This window comes from Somniosus microcephalus, chromosome 1 (assembly GCF_052327205.1).
Source record: "Somniosus microcephalus isolate GS21.2 chromosome 1, FLI_Smic_1.0, whole genome shotgun sequence".
Lineage (NCBI taxonomy): Eukaryota > Metazoa > Chordata > Chondrichthyes > Squaliformes > Somniosidae > Somniosus > Somniosus microcephalus.
The window spans coordinates 421,365,933-421,392,939 of NC_140987.1; the positions used below are offsets into that span (position 1 = coordinate 421,365,933).

At 41.5% G+C, this 27,007-nt stretch overlaps 1 protein-coding gene across 1 annotated transcript in view; it reads left to right on the top strand.

The window, feature by feature from the left end:
- kdrl (kinase insert domain receptor like) overlaps nucleotides 1-26,717 on the top strand; it is a 259,302-nt gene extending 232,585 nt beyond the window's left edge. Inside the window, exons 27-30 of the mRNA XM_085999532.1 lie at nucleotides 5,215-5,348; nucleotides 5,538-5,628; nucleotides 8,379-8,479; nucleotides 18,138-26,717. Of these exons, the coding sequence (XP_085855658.1) occupies nucleotides 5,215-5,348; nucleotides 5,538-5,628; nucleotides 8,379-8,479; nucleotides 18,138-18,351 (540 nt within the window). The 3' untranslated portion in view covers nucleotides 18,352-26,717. The remainder of the gene's footprint in view (nucleotides 1-5,214; nucleotides 5,349-5,537; nucleotides 5,629-8,378; nucleotides 8,480-18,137) is intronic.
- Nucleotides 26,718-27,007: the final 290 nt, after the last annotated feature.

The window sequence follows — 27,007 nt, forward strand, 5'->3', positions numbered from 1 at the left end:
CAAAACGGAAGACTGGAATTATAGAAATGAATTTCAAACAGTGAGAGCAGATTACAATGCACAGATGCACTAACAAATGCATATAAGACAAAAAGAGGATTTTCAAAGAAATGCAACAAGTACAAGCTCTTCATTGTCTCTGCCCCAGTTTCAAATTCTGCAATGACATGACCAGTGTCTGCCACCATTTTAAACCACTGCAAAGCAAGCATACTTTTGTCGACAGAAATTAAGAATTGGTATACACTGCATACCTGTGACCACTATATCCCTGCATCCTACATTTAACAATTACATAGACTTTACAGCACAGAAACAGGCCATTAGGCCCAACTGGTTTACAGAATCACAGAATCACAGAAACCCCACAGTGCAGATAGAGGCCATTTCGGCCCATCGAGCCTGCACCGACACATATCCCACCCGATCCCCGTAACCCCACGTATGTAATCCCCCTAACACTAAGGGTCAATTTATCATAGCCAATCAACCTAACCCGCACATCTTTGCCGGTGTTTACATTCTACACGAGCCTCCTCCCACCCTACTTCATATAACCTTAACTAACAAGGAAGTTAATGATAAAGAAAGCTGTTAAATCCAGTGACAGTGCTTTCTAATGGTAGTACCTTCATGCTTACTCATAAAAAAAAACTCACATCGCCTCCACTTAAGTTATTTGAGTTGGTTGCTTTCAATTGGAAGTCCAACTCTCACATGGATCTAGTATCTTTATTGGCACCAGTTGCTGCAAGCTTGTACACATGGTATTAAACCCACCTCTTTCTGGTATTACTCACCTTTATTATTATTATTATTATTATTATTTATGTTATGTTCTTTTAACATGACTACATTAAGTTAAGTTACATGCAGTTAAGTCAGCGTGACTTTGCAGAAGATAAACCACCAAGTTCAGGGCCATACCAACAAGGATTTAAATTTATCATAAATCTCCAAGCATAATCTTCAGCTATTGTCCTACTTTCATTTTTCTTTTGACCTGCAAATAAAATGGCAAGTGCCTGCGATTTTACAATGGCTCATTTTGTTAAACAAGATTCCATTCGTAGGAACAACCAAAAATTAGCCAATTAAAATGGACCTGTAATACTGATCTTTTAACACTTCTCTCTTACTACACAACCACTTAACTGTCCGAATTGATGAAATGTTCAGTAATCCAGATGGGCAGTGCACAACTGTTGTGCATAGTAAATTAATCCTGTGAAAATCCTGATTGATGCACAAGGCCTTGCACGTGGTAAGACTCCATTAGTAATATGAACTTAGATAACATGGCTAATCCCTGACTAGATAAACTTATTCTGAAAGTAAGTAGATTAAAAAGAAAGGGAATCTGTATTTACATATATAATGGGAATTTTAACATTTTTATTTTCCACAGATCATGCTATCATGAATATGTCAGAGAGTAATAGTTTGTAAAAGTTACATCAGGATTTTTGAAGAGGTAACAAGGAGGGTAGATGAGTGTAGCGCATTTGATGTAGTGTATATGGACTTTAGCAAGGCTTTTGATAAGGTTCCACGAAGTTAAAAGCCCATGGGACCCAGGGCAAAGTGTCAAGTTGGATTCAAAACTGGCTCGGAGGCAGGAAGCAGAGGGTAATGGTTGATGGGTGTTTTTGTGACTGGAAGGCTGTTTCCAGTGGGGTTCTGCAGGGCTCAGTACTAGGTCCCTTGCTTTTTATGGTATATATCAATGATCTAGACTTGAATATAGGGGGTTATGATTAAGAAGTTTGCAGATGATACTAAAATCGGCTGTGTGGTTGATACTGAAGAAGGAAGCTGTAGACTGCAGGAAGATATCAATAAATTGGTCAGGTGGGCAGAACAGTGGCAAATGGAATTCAATCCGGAGAAGTGTGAGGTAATGCATTTGGGGAGGGTTAACAAGGAAAGGGAATACACATTAAATGGTAGGACACTGAGTAGAGTAGAAGGACAAAGGGACCTTGGAGTGCATGACCACAAATCCCTGAAGGTAGCAGGCCAGGTAGATAAGGTGGCTAAGAAGGCATATGAAATGTTTGCCTTTATTAGCCGTGGCATAAAATACAAGAGCAGGGGGGTTATGATTCAATTGTATAAAATACTAGTTAGGCCTCAGCTAGAGTACTGCGTGCAGTTCTGGTCACCACGTTACAGGAAAGATGTGATTGCACTAGAGAGGTTACAGAGGAGATTTACAAGGATGTTGCCGGGAGTAGAGAATCTTAGCTATGAGGAAAGATTGGATAGGGTGGGTTTGTTTTCCTTGGAACAGAGGAGGCTGAGGGGAGACCTTACTGAGGTGTATTAAATTATGAGGGGCCTAGATAAAGTGGATAGAAAGGACCTATTTCCCTTAGCAGAGGGGTCAAAAACCAGGGGGCACAGATTTAAAGTAATTGGTGGAAGGTTTAGAGGGGATTTGAGGGGAAATTTCTTCACCCAGAGGGTTGTGGGGGTCTGGAACTCACTGCCTGAAAGGTTGGTATAGGCAGAAACCCTAACCACATTTAAAAAGTACTTGGATGAGCACTTGGGATGCTGTAACCTGCAGGGCTACGGACCAAGAGCTGGGAAGTGGGATTAGGCTGGATAGCTCTTTGTTGGCCGGCACGGTCACGATGGGCTGAAATGGCCTCCCTCCATGCTGTAACCTTCTATGATTCTATGCTACTGTGCAGCATAACAATTTTTACAAAAGTTGGTACTTGTAAAAATATTTGCATTCACCCTCTAAGATATGTAGTTACTCCTGCCACACACATTACAGCCCTCCCATAGATCACAAACCACTAATGTGAAATGTTAACATTCTCCTGCCTTGAAGAATCATGTTGCTCGTTTGCACAATTGCACGTTATACAGTCAGTTTGCTATAATAAGAAAATGCTGCCATGCATATTGTTTACAAGATTCTCAATTCATAATAGCACACCCTGAAGACACGAACTGCACAACAATGTTTAAACTGTCTTTCAAATTTTACTCATAGCGTACTGATTTGCTAGCAGAATGTGGCCCAATTAGATTAGTCAAACACGATCTGCCTTTTACAACCTCATCAACAATGAAGAAATAAGAGTTTTAACAAAGAGTTCATACTTTATTATACTCCGACAACTCCCAAAAGTGGATTATTTCGTAACTGGTCTGTCAACATCTGAAACTTTCTTATATTCTTTTCCTCTGAGAAAGACGAGCATTTTTTAAAATTCTGTTTGAATGAGCCTGAGCAGACATCTAGAGTTGAGAGGGAGATACAGATGTATTCTTAGTGTTACTATTAAAAAACTGTGCCCGCTACTAAATGTCTAGGTTCCTCTCACAGATTCAAATTGTGTATGCAACATTAATAGGTATCTATATGAAATTATTTTGTCTGCAAATTTAAAAGGGGTATTATTCCATTTGTTTTCAAAGGGTTTAGTGCCTCCATTAAAATAGTAGTAAGAGGAATTTCATATGTATGCATTAGCACTTTTGTTACTAAGATCACACAATGCAATTCAACCCCTTTCAACATGATCCAAACCAAGTGTTGTGATGTTGCAGCAGATGCCCTCTGCCGCTGAGTGAAATTTCCTTCTGAGTACTTTCACCAGAAATATGTCAAAGTAGAAGCTCACATTCTGATAAGCAATTCCAAAAAAGGGCAGCTGGCAACATCAATGATCATCATCGTACATCTGTCGGCATCGTGTGTGACTGTGTTGCTAACTTTTTCACAAGAGCTCACAATCCCATACAGCATCTTGCTTGTGGTCTGCTCTCAGGAATGCTCCAACATTCTGGACCATGGAGTACTGAGATGTGGGTCTAAGACCACAGTTCCCCACATGGTACGTTCCTGAGGACAAATGTGCCATCCTGAGTAATTACCAGATGGAAGCCAGGAGCTTCCATGCACGAAAACAATGATTAGGACCGCTATTAAAATTGTAGATTCTAATAATTTGGCATTAATTGCTGCAGAAGCCCACTTAGAGAGGCTGCAGAATGGCTGATATATGAAATGAAAAAAATGCCACAGTGGAACAGTTGGAGTACTCTTGTGAATTTGAAGATGAGTAGTGGGAACATTACTTCAGATCTAACCATCCTATAACTGACCTCAGCGTGCTTGATGCTGACACTGGGTGCCTGAAATGGAAAATGTCCAATCCCACCAATAAGATCCCTTGCCTTAATCAGCACAAAATCTTACAAAGAAGGAAGAAAAACTATCTTATAGATTCTATACTTTAATAGACCTTCTCCAAGGCAATTAGGGATGGGTAATAAATGCTGGCCTTGCCCAGATCCCAGGAACAAATTTTAAAAAATAGAGCCCTTTCACTTGCTCTGTGGATGCTGGGATAGCCCCTCCTCATGTTCCAAGCATTTACTTTCTGTCATTGAACAACAAAAGAAAGAAAGGGGCCACCACTGAATTCCCAGCTCTGGTGACACACCATGGCTAGACAGGCCATGAGCAGAGATGAAGAAATACACAGAGCCTGCCAAGGGCTATTGGTGAGGGGGAGGTGGACTGCAGGGTCCCCAGGCTTCATTGTGTGTCACTTGTGTATACAGTATTTGCAAAAATAATTTTACACGTCAATTTTAGAGGATGAGATGTCCCCATTAAATGTTGAATGCATTATTTTTTAATCTAATGAAAAAGATGTGGCTTTTTCATTAGAATCCATGATTGTGAAGGGAAGAGTGGAAGTAAAGGGTTGTTCTCCACCTAGAACTAGGGCCCGCCCCTGGAGGCTCACTTGCCAAAAGCTCCTCCCTCCAACTCTAAACAGTCAAACTTTCCCTCCTTCAAAATGCAATAAGCCCAAACTAGGCAATGACAATGACAGCTCCCAACAGAAGCAGAATCCCACTGCCCCCACTCGCTCCCCTCACACAGCCTATTTGAACCCCAGGGGCTAAGATCAAAATCAAATTGTGTAAGCCCTCAGAAATGCACTACTTCGAGCAGAGCTCTGGCACAAAAAATAATGTCAATGTACAGTACTCCCCCTGCAAGCACATAGCAATCAAAATGTAAAATGGGTTAAATAATATGTAGCTGCATGTAAATGTTCAAAAATTCAATTTAAAAAATCAGATTGTTAAATCAATGCAGCTTGAGCTGGCCAGTCTGCTGTGCTGAATACTGAGCACATTCTCATTCTCTGACTTGCTTTCTTTTCTTTATTGTAGGATGGAAAGGATTACATTCCTTTGAACACTATGTTGCTAGCAGATGGTGATACAGGCCTCTCCTCTGCAGACCCCATTCTCACAGAAGACATATCAAATCCAAAAGTTAATTACAATTGCACAGGAGTCATTGGGTAATGCATCCTTAGTTATTAGACTAATCAAGACGTGCTTATTAAATTGTACAAAAGAAAACAAAGCTCTTTTCCTGTGTAAAAGGTTCTGGAAAAATACGCTACTGTTTGTATTATTGTGTCATGTCCTGTTGCAAATTACCGACCTGCCTATACTGAGTTGCCATTCTTTGTCCCTCTTGCTGATAGACTCAACGGCAATAATGCAAAGAAGAGGCCATTGAGTGTGAAAACATTTGATGAGGTTCCTGTAGAAAACAAGACTACTGTGATACATGAGGTAAGTTTTTAATATGGACTTGGCAATCTAGAATTAAATGATGTCTAAAATTGCACACTAAGTTTAAAAGCATGAAGCTTGAAATGAGAAAACGTAATTTGGCTGATCAAGAACATTCCTGCCATAGTCCATGTAGGACCTCAATCTTAGACTCCCCAGCCACCATCCACTTCACCCATTTTCTGTAATCTCTCTTCAACCTCCATTTAAATCAAACAGATCTATTAATTTCTCGATAACCCACAATCTCCTTTCTTGACATGTATTGATCCAGTTCCTTTTTAAAGATATCAGCTGACCCAGATATAACTGAAAATGGTTTACAACACCGTCCCCTGCACAAAACACCAACCCAGTAATACATCACACAAGGAAGCATAGTCTCTCTAGAATCCTCTCCAAACTCCCCACCCAACAAAACATCCTGATTTGTGGAGCATGTAACACTATACACCAATTAACTTTGTTAACAGACTCATTAGCCTAGAAATTACACCGTGCAATATTAGTGTACATATGTTTAATGTATTCATATGAAATTACTTTGTACACTGTTTTATTGTAGGTGTTCATTAAATCCATTTAAAATAACAAATTAACAACGCCGATAAATAGCAAAGTAATTTTATACAAGTTCATTAAACATTCGTACATCATATTACACAGGATAATCTATACACTTTTATATCCTCATATCCTCCTGTAAATGATGTGTAGGCAAAATGTATAACTGCATCAATATGTAAGCCAGTGTAAAGTTATGAAAAAAGAAGACTTTTCTCAAAAAAGAATTACAAAGCAAAAGCCCTTGGCACCCTGATGTTAATGGTAATATTAAGCAATTTCTCAGCCCCTTCTCTGGGAGAAGCCATTGAGGTAGCTTAGCTCCTCCAATGCTAAGGCCTCCAATATGCATTCCTGTGGTTGCACAAAAAGCCAGTAGAGGTCGGACTAAATGAAAGTCGGCCTTATTGTTGTCTAGTGGGTTATTTTTGACAACAGATTCAGACTGCTATTCATGGTAAACCAATAGTTCACAAACAGACCACATAAAGCTCCTCTCAAATAAAAGTACAAAATGAAGATCAAGAATAACTAAACAAACATACTTTTTGTTTTTACATTCCCACAGCTAAAATACCAGTGCCTATTTTTAGAAGTGACTGCTGAGGCCTAGTAAAGGATTTGACAGTAAACGTGTTTATTTTCCAATGCAGAACATAACTGATTGCGTCACACAGGTAGCACTAGAGAGTAATCCGTCATCCCTTTTTGCTCGCTCTTCTGTAGATATATGTTGCACATGGTAACGTATAAGTACTACTGGGTCACATTAGTGAATCAATACACAGTGTCACAGATAGTAGGTCACGAGTTTTCTAACAATGCTTTGGGTCCCTGATCTTATCCAGTGCCACCAGGGGGAGTGCACAAGCAGAAGTAAAGCACTTTCTGACAGAGAAGCAAGGAGAATTAGAGGACTGGATTTTTCCAACCTCGGCAGAGCCATGGCATGTGGGGACCCCACATCTGTCTCGATCCCGGCCTCCAACAAGATTTCTCATTGATTGGGTTGTTAAGCCCACCCTGCGAGGTTCCCAGCCAATTAACAGGAAGCGGGTCTGATGATGTCATTTGATGATGCGTCATCAGCCGGTTTCCTTAAAGTGACCATGTCCACATTCATTTTGAGAGTTGTGCCGTCAGTGTCCTGCAGCATTTGAGGTGAACAGCATATATGCCATAGTATCAGCGAATGGATGGAGCCTAACCTGATAAGAGTTGCAATAAATAATGTAACTGGGATTCTTTCCACCTTCACCTAGAGGATAAAAGATAGGAAGTAGTCTTTGAAACAATCTCTACTGTGACTCAGTCAGGCCAGCAACGTGCATTTGCTAGTGCTAACCTCATCTGGTTCATATGTGGTGGGCTAGGGCACTGTGAAGGTGCTGCTCAAGTGGAGACCTCTCATGTATGAATGCTGCAATCTCGGTTTTTTGTATGTGGTGTGGTGCCAGTCCCTATTGGGCCTGATGTAGACCTATACTTTGTGCTGACCCCAGTGGGCTTATGAGAATCAGGTCATGGGCATTGTCTAAGTGCAGCGCTTGGATTACTTATTCGAGTGCTGTCAACAGTGGGAATAACACATGCCTATTCTCAAAATAAAACCATCAGCGTTACAAACTTAACATTCAGTCCACACTGCACAGACTCCTGCGTTAGCACATAGTTAATAAGAGCATTCCACAAACCCTAGGACCTGGAAATGACTGCGAGTAATGTTATCATACAAACATGTTTGTATCAAATTCCACTCTCCACTATGTTAACTCATTAACTCGTTTAAATTAAACAGATTAATATCTCTAATAAGATAGTGGAGAGAAAAGTTTGATGAGGGTGCATTATTTTCTCACCCTGAATCCAAGGGTTTTTTTTAGGGTCAAATGGTCTACTAGCTCAGTGATAATGTGATTGATTGTTTCCATACTCTTGTTTTTCAGCTTCTTGGTCTATTATTTGATTTAAAAATAGTAACATATTAGTACAAGCTATCAGCTAAACCTTCTACCTCAGTGTTACCTATATAGAGTGAGTTCAACTAAATAATTTTACTGTAGTTTAGGTTTGAGAAAAATAAATGGAGAGACTAGAGCAGAGCCCAGGGAAGGTTGACATTTCTCAGCTCACTGTACGGCCTTGTGCCCATGTATGTTTCTCATTGGATGTGTTACTGTCCACAGGAGGGTGAAACTGACAGTGGAATGGTGCTGGCCTCTGATGAGCTGAAGTGCCTGAAGCGTCTAGAAACCAGATCCCACCCTTTTGGAATAATTACATTAGCGTGAGTACGCCCAGTTCTTTAAAGTTAATTGCAAGGAACTTTCTGGAACAGCCAGGATGCATCAACACTTTTGCTACATTAATAACCAAAGCTGCTGTTCTGGAAAGGTGTTGTATTTGGGAGCTTACGAGTCATGTTCTCCCCCCTTCATCTTCATTCACCCCAAGAGAAAAGCAGAAAGTTACATTTAAATAGTATGTTCACGGTTCTCCAAAAGTAAATTAATCATTTTTTAATTCACTGTTCGACAACATCTTTACACACGGAAAATAGTTGTACTCTGAATTATAGGCGACATCTCAATTCCTCCTAAACCCTCCTCCTCACCCCTTTCCCCGATTGGCAAAGTGTCAAACAGTACTAAGGTAAGTCCATTATACAAATATCGTCACCCATTCACCTGATGGGACTGTTCTCCCATCTTCCAGCAGTATAAATGCATCAAAGTCACTGATTGCTTATAGACGTCACAACTGTCCAGGGACCAAAACAAATTGCTGGTTTTCCAAGACTGCCACTAAAATTCCCTATTGGTCCTGCATCCCAAAACTTTCCAGTTCAGGCTCTCATGAGACCTTGCACATCCACTAATGCACAAAAGTAGCCTTTTGCCCTTGTTTTAAGTCAATGTTAATGTAAAATGCCCCACAGAGGTACTCAAACTAACTCTGAATATGTGCACGGAATATTAAAATAGTGAGGTGAAGGAATGAATGGCAGTCATGGTGATCTATCCCTGAAATGGGATTTTAAAAATTAGGATGTCAGAGGCCAAAGACAGAAATAAGAACTGGTCTATGGTCGTGGAAAGCCACTATATTGCATCTTAAGTAAACCTGGAGAGAAGGCACTGTTACTGGTAATATAGGCTAAGTGTCACAAAACCTATTTGGACATATGCTGTACTATTCTATGATTCTATAAGAATGGGGGAGTGGGACTTACTGGATTGCTCTTCGAAATAGCCAGCGCAGACTTAATGGGCTGAATGGCCTCCTTCTGTGCTGTACTATTCTATGATTCTATGATATCACAGGATGTTCTATATAAGCTGGGTGCAGCACATGATGAGCTATCAGGTGCTCAACTTGGCAGGACAGAAAACAGCTTCTGAGATCATTTGCTCCAAGAAAGGCCAGCTACTAGGGATATCTCATTTGAGAATCGAAACAAAGGGAATTACTGATAGCAAAAAAAGAACAGAGAGGAAGACCAAGATACATTTGGCTTGATAACATCAAAGGGCGATTTTAACTCTACCCACCTGGGTGACTTACCCACTGACAGCCCTCATGGTTCCCTCCATCTTTAACCTACTCCTCTGAGCAGGTGGCACAGGCACCCACCTACAATTTTAACTCCTGCCTAAGCGGGGATGCCATTACGGCTTGCCCGCCAGGTGGAGACAGCGGGAAGAGAATCTGGGACCAGAAGCTGCTATTCAAGGTAAGTTATTTTTAACATGTGCCAGGTCCCACAAGGAAAATGTAGGCCTCCTCTTCCCTCATGCAAGACCCTCCCTAAACCCTCTGCCCGCAACTTACATGGGTGCTGACAAGCCTCCCACTTACCCGATTGTGCTATTCATCGCTAAAACTGGCAACTGGCCTACTGGTCATTTTTAATACTATGTACACATGTGAGACTGAGGCACAATTTAACGTATTTTATGACTAAATCGTTGTCATGGATATTTCAGTTCCATTTGGACTGAACTCTCATCTTTCTTGTTGATTTGTTGCTGTTTATAATTGGTGTTGCCTGGGATAGTGACTTAAGGGTTTTTCTTCATTAACAATCTGTTGCACCTGTTGCTGTTTTAACAGCCATGATTCCTGCTGTTGTTTAGCCGCTTCCTCAATTGTGAGGCAGACAAAAATTTACCTTGGTGTGGTTTTTTTATTTAATTCTTTTTTGTGATTTTTTTAAAATTTCTTTTTCAAATAATTCTGTGACCAGTGATGTATAACCCATTTTAAATATCTCTCCTGAGTAATCTGGAAGAATTACTTCATGTGGTCAGACTACTAAGGACCTCACAGCTTAACCAAATACAGTGAAGCTTATTTTTTACAATCAAGGTCATCTGCTTTGACCGCCTCCTCCTATAGCCCACCACTAGGAGATACCAGAAACTGCCCAGACATAATACTCCCCTCCCACTTTTCCATCAGCTTGCCAAAAATGAAGTATCTCCCACGCTGATTGAAAACTGAGTAGAATTGCATTCATCCCCACTCTGTTGCACTGAGTGTCCATTCATTAGCGTTGAGCACCATTGTGCACGCTAAAGGTTTGGCCTGCAGACGAGGCATTGAGGAATTAATGCTGTATGAATCTGTCATGGCAAGTTTCACAGAGGCAACTGAGTGAAGCATTCAGAGCAAGCAGCTCGTAGCTGTGTCAACAACCAAGCCTGTCTCGCAACTCCCCAGCAGAGGCAACGGCCCCCGTTTTTGTGAACTTCGTGCTCATCAAAGTGAGGATTGTTGGTGCCGGAAATAGGAAGAGTTTGCCCAGACCCACTCAGTATCAAGTCCGACATGCTCAGGTATAGCACAGTTAGATCTCTTATGGCGAAGCCTACCCCAAGGAGGCGGCGTTCTTCTTCAGGTTTGCCTTTCCAGAAGAAGGTGTAGCCACCGCCTTGCTCCTTGAGCTGGCCTTCCCCTGCCCGCCAGGTCTCACTTAGGGCGGCGATGTCAATGTCAAACGTCTGAGCTCCCGGGCAACGATGGCAGTACGGCGTTCCAGTCTGTCACTGTTGGGGTTGTCCATGAGGGTCCTGACGTTCCAGGTCCCGAACTTCATTTTAAAGGGTGGAAGATGCCTGTGCGTGAATTCTTTTAACGTGGGGTGGCCGTTGCACACCAGCTACCACACGGGCTTGACAGAGCAAGGTCTTGGTCCAATGGCAAGGGGATCCAAGATGATTGGAGACCAGGCTCTGCTACAGTTAGATACACAGTAAAGCTCCCTCTACTCCACCCCAACCTCAGAAAAGTATCACATACTGTACCACTGTGACATTTTTTACAATTGCCATGAGCTATCTGGTGGTAACATCTGGATGAGATTGCCAATTGGTGCTATATTAGCGGTAGTTTTGTGGTATGGGCCCATGACCAATAGAAATTGAATTAAAACTGCCCAAGCTCATTTGTGTGGGAGCCTTAGAGCCAGCAGGCAGAGACGTTATTCATTCCTTCACTCTGGGCTGGGTTTGAATCCAGGCCCTGTAAGTCAATGGCCAATGTAACGGTTCACCTTTAAAGTATGTTTTTTGACCATAAATTCTTGTTAAGAAACAGCGTCCTTTTACCGTGTTTTTCCAAGTATAGTTTAAAAGTGAAAATTGCCATTCTTCCACTATAAATGGTGAGAAATCTAATTTTCGCAGCAGCCTTGTCTTGTTAAGAATGGCTGTAATGTCATGGACTATCATACATTGTCCAACAAGCAGCAGTTAAGGCACTTTTTTTTTCTTCTGTCGTTTCAAAATAACTAATATTCCCCTCAACTGTGCACCCTCATGGATGAACTAGGAAGTCATTTTCCTGAAATTTTGCACCTCTGATATTAGACATTCATTGTTCTGTTGCAACTGTGATATGAACATGTCCATGTGTTTTCACTGGTAATGTTTTTCTGACCCTGTGCTTTCAGCTCACTGTCACTCATTAAAGCTTAATTTTCACAAACCGAAATGGGATGGAAAAGAACACTTCATATATATTATACAACAAAAGACATTAATAAGCATGAAGCAAAGGCAGTTTGCAGGCTCCTTTGTGGGTTTACAATTTTTATATGCATAACTGGCTGGCTCAAAACCAATTGAAACAGAATACAGATCTGTAATTCACCCAGCGCCATCTCTAATTCAATCTAAAATAAATTAAAGTCGCCTGATGTTCATTCCCCACTTTCCCCAAATAGGCACCAGTGCTTAAAGAGTTACTTGGTTGAAATCTTTGTAAATGAAATACTATTCTGAACTTTCCTGCCCCAGTAACTTTACTGCAGTACTCATGAGGTTAATCTTGGAGGTTAATCTTGGCTGCATTAATCATCCCAATGAGCTGCAAGGATATCATTAAAAATATTAAATGTCAAAATCAACAGTTAAACTTTGGTTCGGAGTGTAATTTAAGTGATGGACAACCCTTCCCAGCCAGCTATTCCTGCCCTTGGGACAAAGTACAATCGGACCACTGGCTGTGAATCTGTGAGACTCACAACATCCCTTATTGTGTGGTCAACTATCCCTAATGCTCGGTCTTTTATCTCACACTCCAGTCATCTGGATATTTTCCAAGAAACACAGATACTTTTATATTTTCCCTTGTATCTCTTGACAACTTTAATACCTGAAAATTAAAAACGGAGTCAGAAGAAGTTAGTTGTCGAGAGTCAACAGAGCTTTGAACGAAACCCAATTTGCCAAAGAAAGAAAATGTCATCTCCGTGTTTTCACCTCTCTGTTTGAAAATAGTCACCATTTCTCCTCATTTCAGTTTAATTGACAGAATAGGTATTTTATTAGGGATTTGGCAAAAAGGGTGGATAATTGTGGTTCTTGTGTAAGTTGGAATATAGCCAATTCAATAACTATTTTATAAGGTTTGTATCTGAAAGGCCTTGTTTTGCCCTGTCAGTGGTTTTGGCCAGGTATGTGAACTCTGACGTAGTCGAGGCTACTTCCAGTAGTAATACCATCTTCATGACAATTAACTGCATGACTACATGACCAGGCATGTCCAAAAGCTGGTGTGATTACATCAATGCTCAGTGAGGTCATTGAAATTAACTATTTGCTTGTAGCGATTTGTTAGCAAGAAAACAATTTACTACTGCCAAATAGTTAAACATTACAATTTCACTAGGCACTTACTATGCATCTATATTCAGCTTGTCAATTGACAGATTGGCTTGACTGATATTACTTCAAGTCAGAAGGCTGGGAGTTCAAAGCCCCAGTGCAGGACTTGAGCACATAATCTAGGCTGACATATGGTGTACAGTAGCATAGTGGTTATGTTACTGGACTAGTAATCCAGAGGCCTGGGCTAATAATTCGTGAGCCACTATGGGAGTACCTTCACCACAAGGGCTGCAGCGATTCAAGAAGGCAGCTCACCACCACCTTCTCAAGGGCAATTATGGATGGGCAATAAATGCCAGCCATGAACGAATAATATAGTACAGGAAACTTTGTGCTATCCGGCACCGACGGGACCGAGCTGTTGCTGTTCCCTCAAAACTGCCGGACACACCAGCGTTAATGTTGAAGCATACGGAGCTTTTCATCTCCGTATCTGACAGCAAACACTGTTGCTTAGCAACAGCTTCTAAACAGTCGGCCTGTATCTTGGAAGCATCTCTGTAGCTTAGCAACAGCTTCAGAGAGACTTTCCAGAGCCTGACTGTTTGGGAAAAAAAAAAAAGCCACGAGAAGAAAAAAAACCTAACAAAATGGCTCCTGATTTTTGCCGGTGGCTCGAGCTTGCCGGACACTTAGGGCTGGATTTTGCTAGGGCCGGGGAGGTGGGATTGGAGGCGTGTGGGGGATAAAAATCGCAAAACTGGTCTGCGGGCCCAAACCCGCCTCCATCCCACCTCCACGCAATTTTCCTAAATTCGTGTCTGCTGGTCCCGACTCCGTCCCGCCTCCAGGAGGCGGGATAGGCCCTTAAGGCCCTTAACAAGCCCTCAATTGGCTCTATAATCCCATTTTCCTAACCACTTGCAAGTTTACTCGTTTTCCCACGTGAAACACGCCTGGTGGGAAACACACATCTGAAACCTGGCGGGAGCACAACTGGCTTGCAGAGTAGCAGCTGCAGCTCAACCATTAAATGGCAGATTTGAACAGGCTTTAATTGCAGGTGGCATAACTTTGCTCTCTCAGGTCTGGGGGATCTTTCAGAAGGCATACCCACAGCTCTGGAAGTTTGCAGCCTGACAACCATCTCCAGTGTGACCTCCTGGGAAACCCCTCTCGCCACCTTCACTGAGCGCTTCCTCAACTGAGGCATCTACCAGAAGCATGGGAGCCATTTTTGTCCTGCCCTTCTGGATATTACATGAGGCCGCCCAACAGCAGCAGCAACAACAGTTGCGCCAAGCTGCTGCTGCCCCACCTGAGGATGCACAGGCCAGAAGGGGCCAGCGCATGGAAGGCCGTCGGCGCAGGAGATACCCCCCAAACAGGGTCTACAGACGCAGGGTCAGCTACCTCAACATGTCTGAGCAGCAGTGCCAGCGACGGACTCCTCCATTCGCTCCACACTCGCAGCAACCCTGGAGACAAAACCTGCCAGAGACTCCTGCATATTTTCCTGGAGTGCCATCACTGCTGATACTGTGGATGGACCCAGAGGCAGAGGGTCGACATGCAGCTGAGCCGAGCTGGGAGAGTGCTGCGCCCTCCGACTAGGACTCTCCACTGCTGTCCCTGTCTCCACCATCTGCTGAGGCTCACTTGTGAGCTGTGATACACCAGGTGACAACACTACTCCATGTCCCGAAGGTCCCACCGAGGTGTGAGTGTCTGCGCTGGTGCTGGGTGCATTGCCTTCTGCTGACACTGCGCCCTCAGAGGTTGCAGCTTCCTCTGAGGAGTCTGGATGCTGAGGCTGAACCTCCTCCTGCGTCCTGGAGACGGGAGCTTGTGATGGTCCTGTGGGGGAGTAAAGGAAAGTGTCAGAGATGAGAGGCCAGGGTTACCTGCACAGTGCATATTGCAGATGATCAGAGGTCCATCTGCTAGAGCTTCCAAGTCATTATCAGTGAGTCATGCAATGCAATTGAGAGAGTTGGAAAACTCTTCTGTCACCAGCTTGCTCTGCTGCACCGGTCTCTCCGTCCCCCACTTGTGTGTCTTCCTGGATGCCGACGATCTCCAGGATCACCTCCTCCCATGGGGTCAGCTGGGCTAAGGAGGCTGCCCCTCCCCCTGTCCTGGCTCGCTCTTTTCGGTTGTGAGCTCTCTTTTCCTGCAATGGGGGAGACAAGTGGAGTTTGAGCGAGAATGAAGGAGTGAGTGTAGAGAATCGATGGCATAGATGCTTAGAAGGAGAGAAAGATGGAGTGAGATGGCAAGACCAAGGGCCCTCCCTATGTGATGTAAGTTGTTTTCATAGCATGACAGTGATAGGGAGTGTGAGGGCTGCATAGTCCATTAGTTAGGTGAATGTGACCATAGAGAGAGAGGGAGTGGGAAAGGGTGTATGGATGTCAGTGTCAAGTGGGATGTGGAGGAAGAGATTGGTAAAGCTGAGAGCTGGTGAGGAAAGGCAATGGGGATCAGATTAAGAGTGATGGGAACATCATACTCACTTTTCCAGTGCGCAGAAGGTCATGGAAGCGTTTCCGACACTGGATCCATGTTCTGCTGGTATTCGAGCTGGCGTTCACCTGCTCTGCCACCCTCAGCCACACAGCCTTGGTTTGCTGGGGTGGCTTCTTCCTCCCCGAGGAGGGGAAGAGCACCTCCCTGCTCTCTGTCGCTCCCTCCACCAATGCCTGGAGGCCTGCCTCGTCAAATCTGGGGGATGCCTTACTCCGATGTGTCGCCATGATTGATGATGGTAGCAGCAGCTGCCAGGGCCAGAAGCTTGGCAGTCTGCTGAAGTGAGCAAGGCTTGTGGAAACCCTTAAATGAAGCAGCAGTGATGATGTCATCGGAGGCGAGCTTCCCACCTGAAAAGCTCACTGGCTAGGGGTTCCCACACGTGGGGAATCAATTGGGCTATAAAATCAAAATTGCATCAATTTCCCACATCGTTCAGGATTCGTGTGGGAAACACGAAATGTGGGGAACACGACCCCAACCCGCCCCCATAGCAAAATCCAGCCCTTAGCCTCCGGATAACACAAAGTTTCCTGTACTAAGGGGTGTCACAATGTCAGAGGTGCTGTCCTTCCTGGTGGATGTTAAAGATCTCATGGCACTATTTAAAGTAGATAAGGGATTATCCTGGCTAACATTCCTCCCTCAGCCATTGCCGCCAAAAATGAATTAACTGGTTATTCATCTCATTGCTAGGCTCTTGTGCACAAATGGTTACCATATTTTTCTGTATGTCACGGCACTTCACTAAATGGTTCACTAAATGCAAAGTGCTTTGAGAAGTTTTTGAGAGAAGGGATATAGTGCAAGTTTCAAAGTCTCTCTTTTTTATACGCCTATTCACAATCCACAGTTTATTTGTTTTGCTATTGTTTCTCTTCAAGCTCTAATAAAGGTTTCACTTCTTTTGGTGTTCCTTCTTCATACCTTATCATGAACCATTTCTGACAGAATATTCTCTGTGTCAGCCATGACTCAGTTAGTAGCACCCTTGCCTCTGAGTTAGAAGGTTGTGGGTTCACGTTCCACTCCAGGGACTTGAGCACATAAAGCTAGGCTGACACTCCAGTGCAGTGCTGAGGGAGTGCTGCACTGCTGGGGGTGCCGTCTTTTGGATGAGACGTTAAACTGAGGCCCCGTCTACCTTCTCAGATGGACGTAAAAGATCCCATGGCACTATTTTGAAGTATAGCAGGGGAGTTATCCCCGGTGTCCTGGCCAATATTTATCCCACAATCAACATCACTAAAACAGATTATCTGGTCATTATCACATTGCTGTTTATGGGAGCATGCTGTGCACAAATTGGCTGCTGCGATTCCTACATTACAATAGTGACTACACTTCAAAAAGTACTTCATGAAAGGCGTCGTATAAATACAAGTTTTTTTTTGCCAGTATTACTGTGGGACCGGTCAATTGGATCTACATGAGGGCCCTCCAATATTCTTGCACAGCCTCCTTGACTATGCTAAGGGTCTATCTGCAGATGTCTTGGCTGAGCTTCAAATTTATCTATGGTTTTATAGTACTGCACAGCATTGTGCACTGCATTAGTGCACTGGTCTCCTAGTTCCGGCTTTATAATTACACTTTTGAGAAAGCTTTGGATTCAAAATAATTACCAGCCTTAACTGGAGACAGTAACCCTGGCAGGATAAATACAAAAGTGGAGCTATGCCATCTCTATGGTGTCATTTACCAATGTGCATTAATCAACCCTTTTCACTGGCTTGCCAGTGCATACCAATGAACTTTTAATTAAACAGAGTATTCCTACTTCAACAAATACTATTTAAACTGATTAACTGATCAGTCACTTCATCACTGTTTGTGGGATTGTGCAAAATAGCTGCTATATTTGCCTATGTAACAGTCACTGCATTCAAAAATATTTCATTTATAGAGTAAATTCACCGATCCCACAGTCCCAGCAGGGAGCTGTATTTGAAAGAAGTGTACATTGGAGACAGGGTTACAACAGTGTTCTCTTTGAGTTTGACTTCTTGCTGTGGAGCACTGATCAGTGAATTTATCCTTATATGTGAAGCACTTAAAGGCGATCCTGAGTAACATGGTTCTATATGTTCTTTTATTTTCATATTCATTACATTTAAAGTGCTCTACAGAACACTGATGTCCTTCTTAAAATGCTATTTGTTTGATCACATTTGCTTTTAAAATTCATTAAAAAATTACAATGATTATTTCTTCTATCTTTATTCTTCAAGTGACCTGCCACTCAGGAAGAAAGGCTCAATCAAAATTAATTGATTTTCTTTCATTTTCTTTTTCTTCAAACAGAATGAGAGCTGTGAGTAAAAGCAAGGAGTCTGTATTGTCTGAGGCTGAGAACCACGCGACTCCATTCCAGCCTGATGTGTGTGGTACAGAGGATGAAGGCCTGGATTTTGCACTGGAAGATTCAGTCCTGTTACCTATGGATCAGACTTTGGAATGCCACAGCCCACCACCAGATTACAACTCTGTAGTTCGCTACACCACACCACCAGTGTGAATAAACTGACTTTTCCGAATGCTACCGCACCACAATTGTCAGGGCAGCCTCTGAATGAGGAATGTACAACAACACAATATCCTGAATATTGTAAACTGAACTCTTATTTGGCCAAAGGGATTTAGAAAGAGCCATATAACAATGGGTGTCAAATCTACCACTGCTACTTATGTTAAAACCCCAGTATTCATTCACTGCAAAATACACCTGCAGGTAATTTTCTGAAAAGCCCCAGGTTTGAGAAAGACCCCAGTCAGTATCATTATCGCTGCAGTCCTGAGTGGATGTGGGTGCAGCATGTGATCTCACAGCTGTGGTATGTAGTCAGTGAATCAAATTGTAACAGTGAAATATTCAAAACGTGTCCAACATATCCCAGTGAATCATGGGATTGTCACTGAAAAAATTGATTCTTCCTGAGTAAAAAGCAGATTTCCATCATCCATTTTGCTAGCCGACTGTTCTGAAGAAGGGTCAGCACCTGAAACATAAACTCATTTGTTCTCTCCACAGTTGCTGACTCACCTACTGTGTGTTGCCAGCCTTTTCTGTTTTTGCTTCAGCATCTGCAGTATTTTTACTTGAATGTTCTGATTCCCTTGTTCATGATGATTTCGTTACATATTTCCTGATGTTGATCTCTCACATAGTTCATTCAGTAAGAGATCCAGTGTTAATATCATTCTGTGACCCCCCCACCACCAAAAGTTAAGATGTCCTAGTTTTGTATCTTTTTATAATTGCTTGGCTCTTTAGCAACATTTCGCACTGTATCTTAGCCAGTGTTATCGCATAAACTGGCTTCAGTGAATTACTAGAAGAGGTGTGAAATTATATGACTACTAGCTGGGGGGGCCCGGCTTTGCCAAGGCTTTTTTGTAAAATGGCAGTTTGAAGGATTAGGCCCCGCCCACCCCGTACGATTGGTCAACCATCAAGTCAATCAACGCTAATGAGCGGATTCCCCCGTAGGATTAGTCAATGTTTTTTGTATACTGTCCGAACAATTTTTGTCTGACCAAAAAGTAAATATGCCTATGACACTCCCCTAATCATAAGCTTTCTTTTGATATAACATATGTGTAGGTACGCTCTATAACTTTTGAGTGTATAGCGGACATACACACAGACAGACAGACGGACGGATCCTTTTATATATATATATAGACTAGCTGGGGGTGCCCGGCGTTGCCAGGCCTTTTTTGGGCCACGCGGTTAACGGCTGGGCGCTGCCGCTCTAGCGCTCTGTGTTACTGTTTCCCTCCCTGCCCCTCTCTCTCCCTGCCCCTCTCTGTGTCTCCCCCCTCTCTCTCTCCCTGCCTCTCTCTCTCTCCCTGCCCCTCTCTCTCCGTGCCCCTCTCTGTCTGGTGTCTTCATAGTCTAAGGTCCCTGACAAACAGGTTGTGAGTTCAGTTCCCAGGTCTTACATGCCTCAACTAGGTGAATTTGAGCTGGCCCTCCAAATGAATTATGTCTTGCAGAAGTGAGCTGGTCCATCTCGTAGACAAGGGGCAGAGAACATATATCATCTGATTTGTTCTGTTTGATTAACAGCTCGGCAGGCTGTACTCTTGGGTTGATGGTGATAACAAAGAAGTAGTATTTAGAGTGTCTGACTCCAGTGGTGGAGGTGGGTGTGAGGGGCCTTTGAGGAGATAATGAAGGAGAAAATGGGGAAAAAAAGACAATAAGATGATGGCTAATTGAAAAGCAGTGAAATAACCTTTTTCTAGTCACAAACTGTTAGAATTGACCCTGTAACATTATGGGTAGACAAGCTGGAAATGGCATTGCACCACTCCAGGCGTGATGAATTTCCATTTTAATTAATTTCAGGAAAAAGTGAAAATCTTCACACAAAAAAAATCAATGTGTTTTCAACAGTTGCAGCAGATAATTAAAATTCAATTGCTCCACATCTAACTGAAAGCAGTGGAAACTAGAGCCATATAAAGTGTAGGATTATGTCAATCTGAGGATGTCTCCGCTATAATGCAACTACATTCTGGTGGCTTTCCAAACAAAAATCACCAATGACATTCAAGCAAGCTTTTATTTTCCATTAATGCTGGTTCTTCATGGAATTTTGTGCTGGGGTTTTCCATGGTAGCAGTTTGTTATTCAGGAGTGTTAACAATGAATCCCGCCTCCCCCGCCCTCACCTCCATCCCCACCCCCACTCACTGCCCCTCCCAATGCACGATGTGGAATACATGCAGCCCATTGCGATCACACCCTCAATAAGAATTGACTTGTTCTAATCTCATGCAGACGAGTGTAAATCTTACACAATAATTTGATTGAATCCGCCCACCCCCAATCTAATTATAGAGAACCAGGCAGTTCTGACTGGGGCACAATGTAACTGTCATGCGATGCATTCCCATTTGGCAGGGGCATATTATTGTTTTACAATGTTGAGCAAAGTAGTTATATGTTTTAAAAAGAAGAAAACATTGATCGCTCAAGGTGAGAATAAAAGTGTCAAATGCTTCTGAAACAGTATTTTTTAGTAATCTGAAAAAATATTAATAGCCATTTGCAGGGATAACACAAGAACCTCAAGTACTTTAGAACAGCAGGAGTGAGACTGATCAGCAATGATATAAAATAAAATTTCAATTACTTTAGCGACTGAGACTATTTTGTAAGGATAATCAAAAATGTGGATGATACCCCCCTTTAAGCGAGGGTCATTATTGGGTATTAACCTTTAAATAATAGAAGTGTGCTATTTTCTCAGTAGCATTACTTCTGTCTTTATCTTTTTTTAAATATTTGTTGTATTTGATGCAAGAATAAAAAATGATCTGGGTTTTCTTCTTGGGGGCGGTGGGGGGGAAGGGGGAAACAGCACAACTATTTCAGTGACAATTATCCCATGACTTGCCCATTCAAGGAGAAATTTTGAATCTGCTTTATCCGGCTAATTGGTTTTATTCCTTTTCTAATATTCTCCAAATTCAAGTATTTATTTAAAAGTAAACTTACTAATTTAACTACACCTGGTGTTAACATAATTCCAATGCTGAATTTAGTAAAATAACAAAATAAAATATCAAATATATATTTGAAATTAATTACTAAAGCAAAAAGTAATTTCAATATTAGCAAACTAGTGATATTACAATATTTCTAATACTGAATTTATATATATTATAAAGCGATCTGACTGCTAACGTTTTTACATCTTTCTAGTCTATAGTCAGGATGTTACTACATGATGTATTCAGAAAGTCTATGAAGAACTGTTATGGCTGTAATCACTCTAAGCCTTTATATCAATAATTGTAACTAGAGTGAGAGGTCTCAGGTAATCTCATGTTGCTGTATCCCTACTGCTAGACCTTGCACAGGCATTTGTTGTAGCAAATTACATGCAATTAACTGTCCAAACCATTCCAAGTATATATGAGGGATGTCGCTAGATGACAGATTGTGAATGACTATTTTTTTTTAATTAAGTGGAAAAGGGATGCTGCTGCCTAATACAGGGAATATTTTGCTTACTGTGAATTTACAGTGCTTTAAAGGAACTCGGGAATTGGAGTTTTTTCATTAATATGTTAGGAGAAAATATCAACAACAAAAAAATTATTCACTGCAACTCCCAGAATGCTGTAAATCCCATAAATGTCCTATGAACAATTCAAATAGGTCAAATTCCTCTGGGTCTACTGTGAAAGTTACGAGTATAAAAAGATACTCAGTATTGTTGTGTTATGTTATATAGTGTATAGTCTCAAATCTAGTTATTCTATATTGCAATATAAGAATTGAAGGTATATGACATCCCATATAATTTCTTGTCCTCCATCACCTTTATCACCCATTCACATCTTCTCTTCCTCATATCCTCTCTTCCACACATCATGACCAAATAGAATTGAGAGTATAGAGAAATTAACAGCATGGTATGTTCTTTTTCAGGAGATTTAGAACATTGCCTTGAAATTACATAAGAACAAGAGTAGGCCATTCAGCCCCTCGAGCCTGTTCTGCCATTCAATTAGACCATGGCTGATCTGTACCTCGACTCCATTTACCCATCTTTACTCCATAATGCCTTGATACCCTTACCTAAAAAAATGTGTTTGTTTGAAATTCCTCTCTCCACTACTTTACAGAGATGTTAACCCATTTAAAATAAATATGTTAATGGTGCTGTTACAATAGTATTTCAGACAAATCCGTTAAGCATTGGCACACTATTATCACAAACTACTTTCAAGGCTGTGATTTCTTCAAAGTCGGGGATGAAAAGGTTGTAGTGAAGGGGAGGCGCATAACCATGAGACATGGGCTCTGGATGGAGGGAGCTTGATGGGTCAAATGGCCTTTTCTTGCTGCAGGCTTTCTTCTGCTCTTAATTCCTTATTCTGAATGTTTATTTTAAAACAAAAGCTATAGACTATATAATATAAAGAATATCAAATGTCTGGGAGTGAGCTCCAGGCAGTAATTTGAACTTGCAATCCTGATGATGTTCGTTAACACTCAAGCGCTGTTATCTCGAGTTATGGCGTCATCAGGACCTCTCGGTTGGATTCCTGCCAGCCATCGATTATCCTATCCATTCAGTTGCACTTATTTGTAGCTTGTTTTTGTTTATATACAATTAACTGGAACCTTGTTTATTTTGCATAAAGTAACTAATAGTGAGTAACATTTGAAAAGTAAATAACATAATATAAGTAATAGGCTTATATGGTTTTGACATGCGATGAATGAATTTTGTCTACCAAACAGCTAGTATTAATTATCATTATTTTACCCATGCAAAACACCGATAACAGTCACATTGCTCCTTTAAATGACTCAATGCATGGATCAGCCTGTAATTTTTTTTTTACTTTGTCTTTCTGTCTGTGCAGAGTTTATACAGAATGTAATGGTCAGTTTCAATGCCAATGTGGTGAAGTTGCATGTCTCGTCTGCCAGCACAGATATTTCTAATGTTCAATTCAGTAATTTCCAGTGTCCTGAAATTATAGCATAAAATAAGTGTCATTCTCACAGATATAGAAAGAAAGGTCTTATTAGGTGCAAGAGAACTTCATATTGTATTCTCTTCAGCTATTTTCAATGTATTAATATTGTTCCTGATGCGCCTTGGGACGTTTTACTACGTTAAAGGTGCTATATAAATACAAGTTGTTGTTGTTGTTGTAGTAAGGGACAGCCAGCATGGATTTGTTAAAGACAAATCCTGTCTGATTGAGGTAGCAAGGAATGTGTGAGACTTTGCCCAGAATGTATAAGTTTATTTTCTCCAAACCTCTAGACCTTGACATAATAGCCATCTTTAGTATAACTGCTAGTCAATTGAACCTGTTACAAAGGAACAGGGGATAATCTGGAAAATCTTCAACACTTAATGTGACCTTGCTAATAGTTGCTAGTTTCGGTGCCTCTATTGCTGTGGCCCAATCTGCCATTAACACCTCACAGGGGATGAGTCCCCACCTGCCTGTTACGTCCTCCACCATTGTCCCAACTAATCTCCAATATTAGCATATCCTCTGCTAGCTCTGGAATTCCCTACCTAAACCTCTCCGCCTCACCATCTCGCTTTCCTTCTTTAAGATGCTCCTTAAAACCCACCTCGTTGACCAAGCCTGCCCCAATTTCTCCTTGTCGCCTGTCATTTTAATTCACCGCCCCATTCCCACTCGGACCGCACCATCCTCAGCCTCTTGCATTGTTCCACAGAAGTTCACCGTAACCTCGAGGAACAGCACCTCATCTTCCGATTAGGCACTTTACAGCCTTCCGGACTCAATATCGAGTTCAACAATTTCAGATCATAATCTCTGCCCCTATTACATTTTTACTTATATTTTTTATCCACACCTTTGTTTTGGCCTTTCCCCCCCACCCTTTTTTTTTCTCTCTCCCACATGGCAGCTGTCTCCCATTCTGCCAGCACATTTCACACCTAATCTAGAGCCGTCTTTTGTCTCCACTAGTCCTATCACCATCTCGTCTCATTTTGAATACCTCTTAATGTCTCTTCACTTCTCTTTTGTTCTCTCCCAGCCTAGCCTCTTAATCTATTTCATTTCCTGTGCTTCTTTAGTCTTGACAAAGGGTTCACCCGAAACATTGACTCTATTTTCTCTCCATGGATGTTGCCTGGCCTGCTGAGTTTTTCCAGCATTTTCTGTTGTTATTTCCAATTTCTCCTTATGTGACTCGGTGTCAAATTTTTTGTCTTTTAATACTCCTGTGAAGCGCCTTGGGACGTTTTACTATGATAAAGGTGCTATATAAATACAAGTTGCTGTTCTTGGTGAGACAAATCCCTTTTCACGTTGTACTAGGCTTCACTTAATACATATCCACACATCATCATGCACCAGAATTTTGCATCAGCACAAACGTGGCTGTATAACTGCAAACTTAAAGAATGAGGCAACTTTGTTTGTAATTCCTATGAAATGTTTAAGTACAGTGTCCTTAAAAAAAAAAAAAATGATTCAAATAGAATACTTTCATTCTTGTTAATTTTTCATTCCTACTATTGTTTTCTCTTTATTGAGTTATTCATTGAGCTCTTCTTTTACAGCAGTGGTCAGAGGTGCTTACTTCTGTGTGTGCAGACTGCCTTCTCATGGACTCTCTCCTGCCCATGTGTTGTGGAGTCATTTCAAATCACTCAACACAAGTCCGAGATCGAGAGTCCAAACAGCCTTTATTCGCACTGGTGGGGAGACGGCCTGCTTCCTCCTTAGTCAAGCTTCTCCAAATTGTTACAGCAGTTAGTAGATATTTATACATACAGTTTGATGCGTTATACATTGTTCCCGTCTACCTTCTAGAATGTTCTGCATTATAACATCATTTAGCTCTTATCAGCACTTGTTTACTGGCCCTTTGTCCTAGTCCCAAGAATTGTTGACTTCGTGTCTGCTTCCTGATCTACTTACTGTCCTTGGGATATTGTTAGGCCATCTGGTTTCTAGGGTGGTTACACATCTTGAGCATACCCTTTATCTTGCAATATTAGCTCTTTCAACCTAATTTCTTGCAGCATTTGCAGTCCTTTGCCCTTGATTATGTCTTGTAGCCAGCCAGTCACGCAATTATGTGAGGTAATGCGAAACACTGCCTTGCCTGACCATTTTTTGTATCGAACCAAATCCCCATCATGCACCACCACTCTACACTAACTTTTATACATCTTCTTTCCCCCTTTCACCATGGAACTGCCAAGCATCAGACAAATGGTTGTATAGTATAGGAGAGAGCTGGCAGAGACTCTCAAAATTAGAAATTCCTACTGATACCACTTATTATAAGTCATTGTTACTAATTAACTCAAACTTTTAATATTAACAAATTGTATCAAGTTGGTCATTGAAATCTTCTCCTACATTCCCTGAGAGAGATGTTGGAGATAGCAGTTACAAGTGGAAGGTGTAGCGTGAGGTTATTTGAGGGCATGAGGTCTTTTCAAGCAGGGGACAGTGTTTCCCGATTAGTCAGGCACGATGTAGTGATTTTCTAATCCTGTTACAAGTCCGCTCTAGTACATTTGCAGACACATGCACACGCCGCTCACAAGCTGGTTACAAATTTCGGGCCACGTATAGAAGCAGTCAAGTGGATTATTAGAAATTCCATTTGGATAGCAGCTTTCCATTAGAGATGGGAATTCTGACAGCCGCTAAACTGGAATGTTTGCTAGGCATCAGAATGTGATGTTGTTTCTCTCTTTCACCTCTTACACACAGAAGAAATCACTTTTTTTAATAACATTATATTGTCAAAGAAAACTAATATTAAAATAATAACAAATGAGAACATGCCATATAACAAATTTTCTGGAAGCTATTGTCATCCTCAAACAGTTCCCAAAAATGTGTCCTTTTCTACATATTTTACTGACAGATTATGAATAAGGAACACAAGCCTTCCACAGAGAACCGACTCTATTCTAAAGCTTGATGTACATGTTATAAGCTCTCAAACCCATAAATCAGGTTTCTTTTCCATGCTCTAGTTTATCTTTACTTTTAAACTGAAATGTGATGCCGAGTAAAAGGTATGTTTCTGAATCCTACACTAATGCTTGCAGGACAGGCTAATCCTTTGTATTAAAGATGGATATCTATTCATGTCAAGGCAACCTCTTTCTCGAAGAACCACTTGTTTTAAAGTGCCCAAACACCTCATTTTAGATGATTTATTTTCTGAAGGAACAGCAGAGAACTGCCATTTATTCTGTGGGAAAGAAAAAAGGAATGTCAATGTATTATCTGTATAAGAATGTATGCACTGGAGAATCTCTGTATTTCATATATAACCTAAGCTCTACTGGAGCTACTAACAAAAAATAAAGTTTACATATATTTATAACATTATTAGTTCTGGGTTTCTGTTTTTTTAATGTTCTCATTAATTCAGAAAAAACATTGCTCAATGGCTCAGCAAGTAAATGTGCCATGTGTTGCTAGTACTGAGTCATGTAGACCAGGTGTCAGATCTGTTGTGTTCAGGATTATCAGGTCAACGTGCAGCATAACTAGTGGTCCCTAAAGGGACCGCTGGAGTCCGGCACCAAAAGGGTAACTTTTTTTTTTAATACTTAAAGAAAGAAAGAACTTGCATTTATATAGCGCCTTTCACAACCTCCGGACGTCCCAAAGCGCTT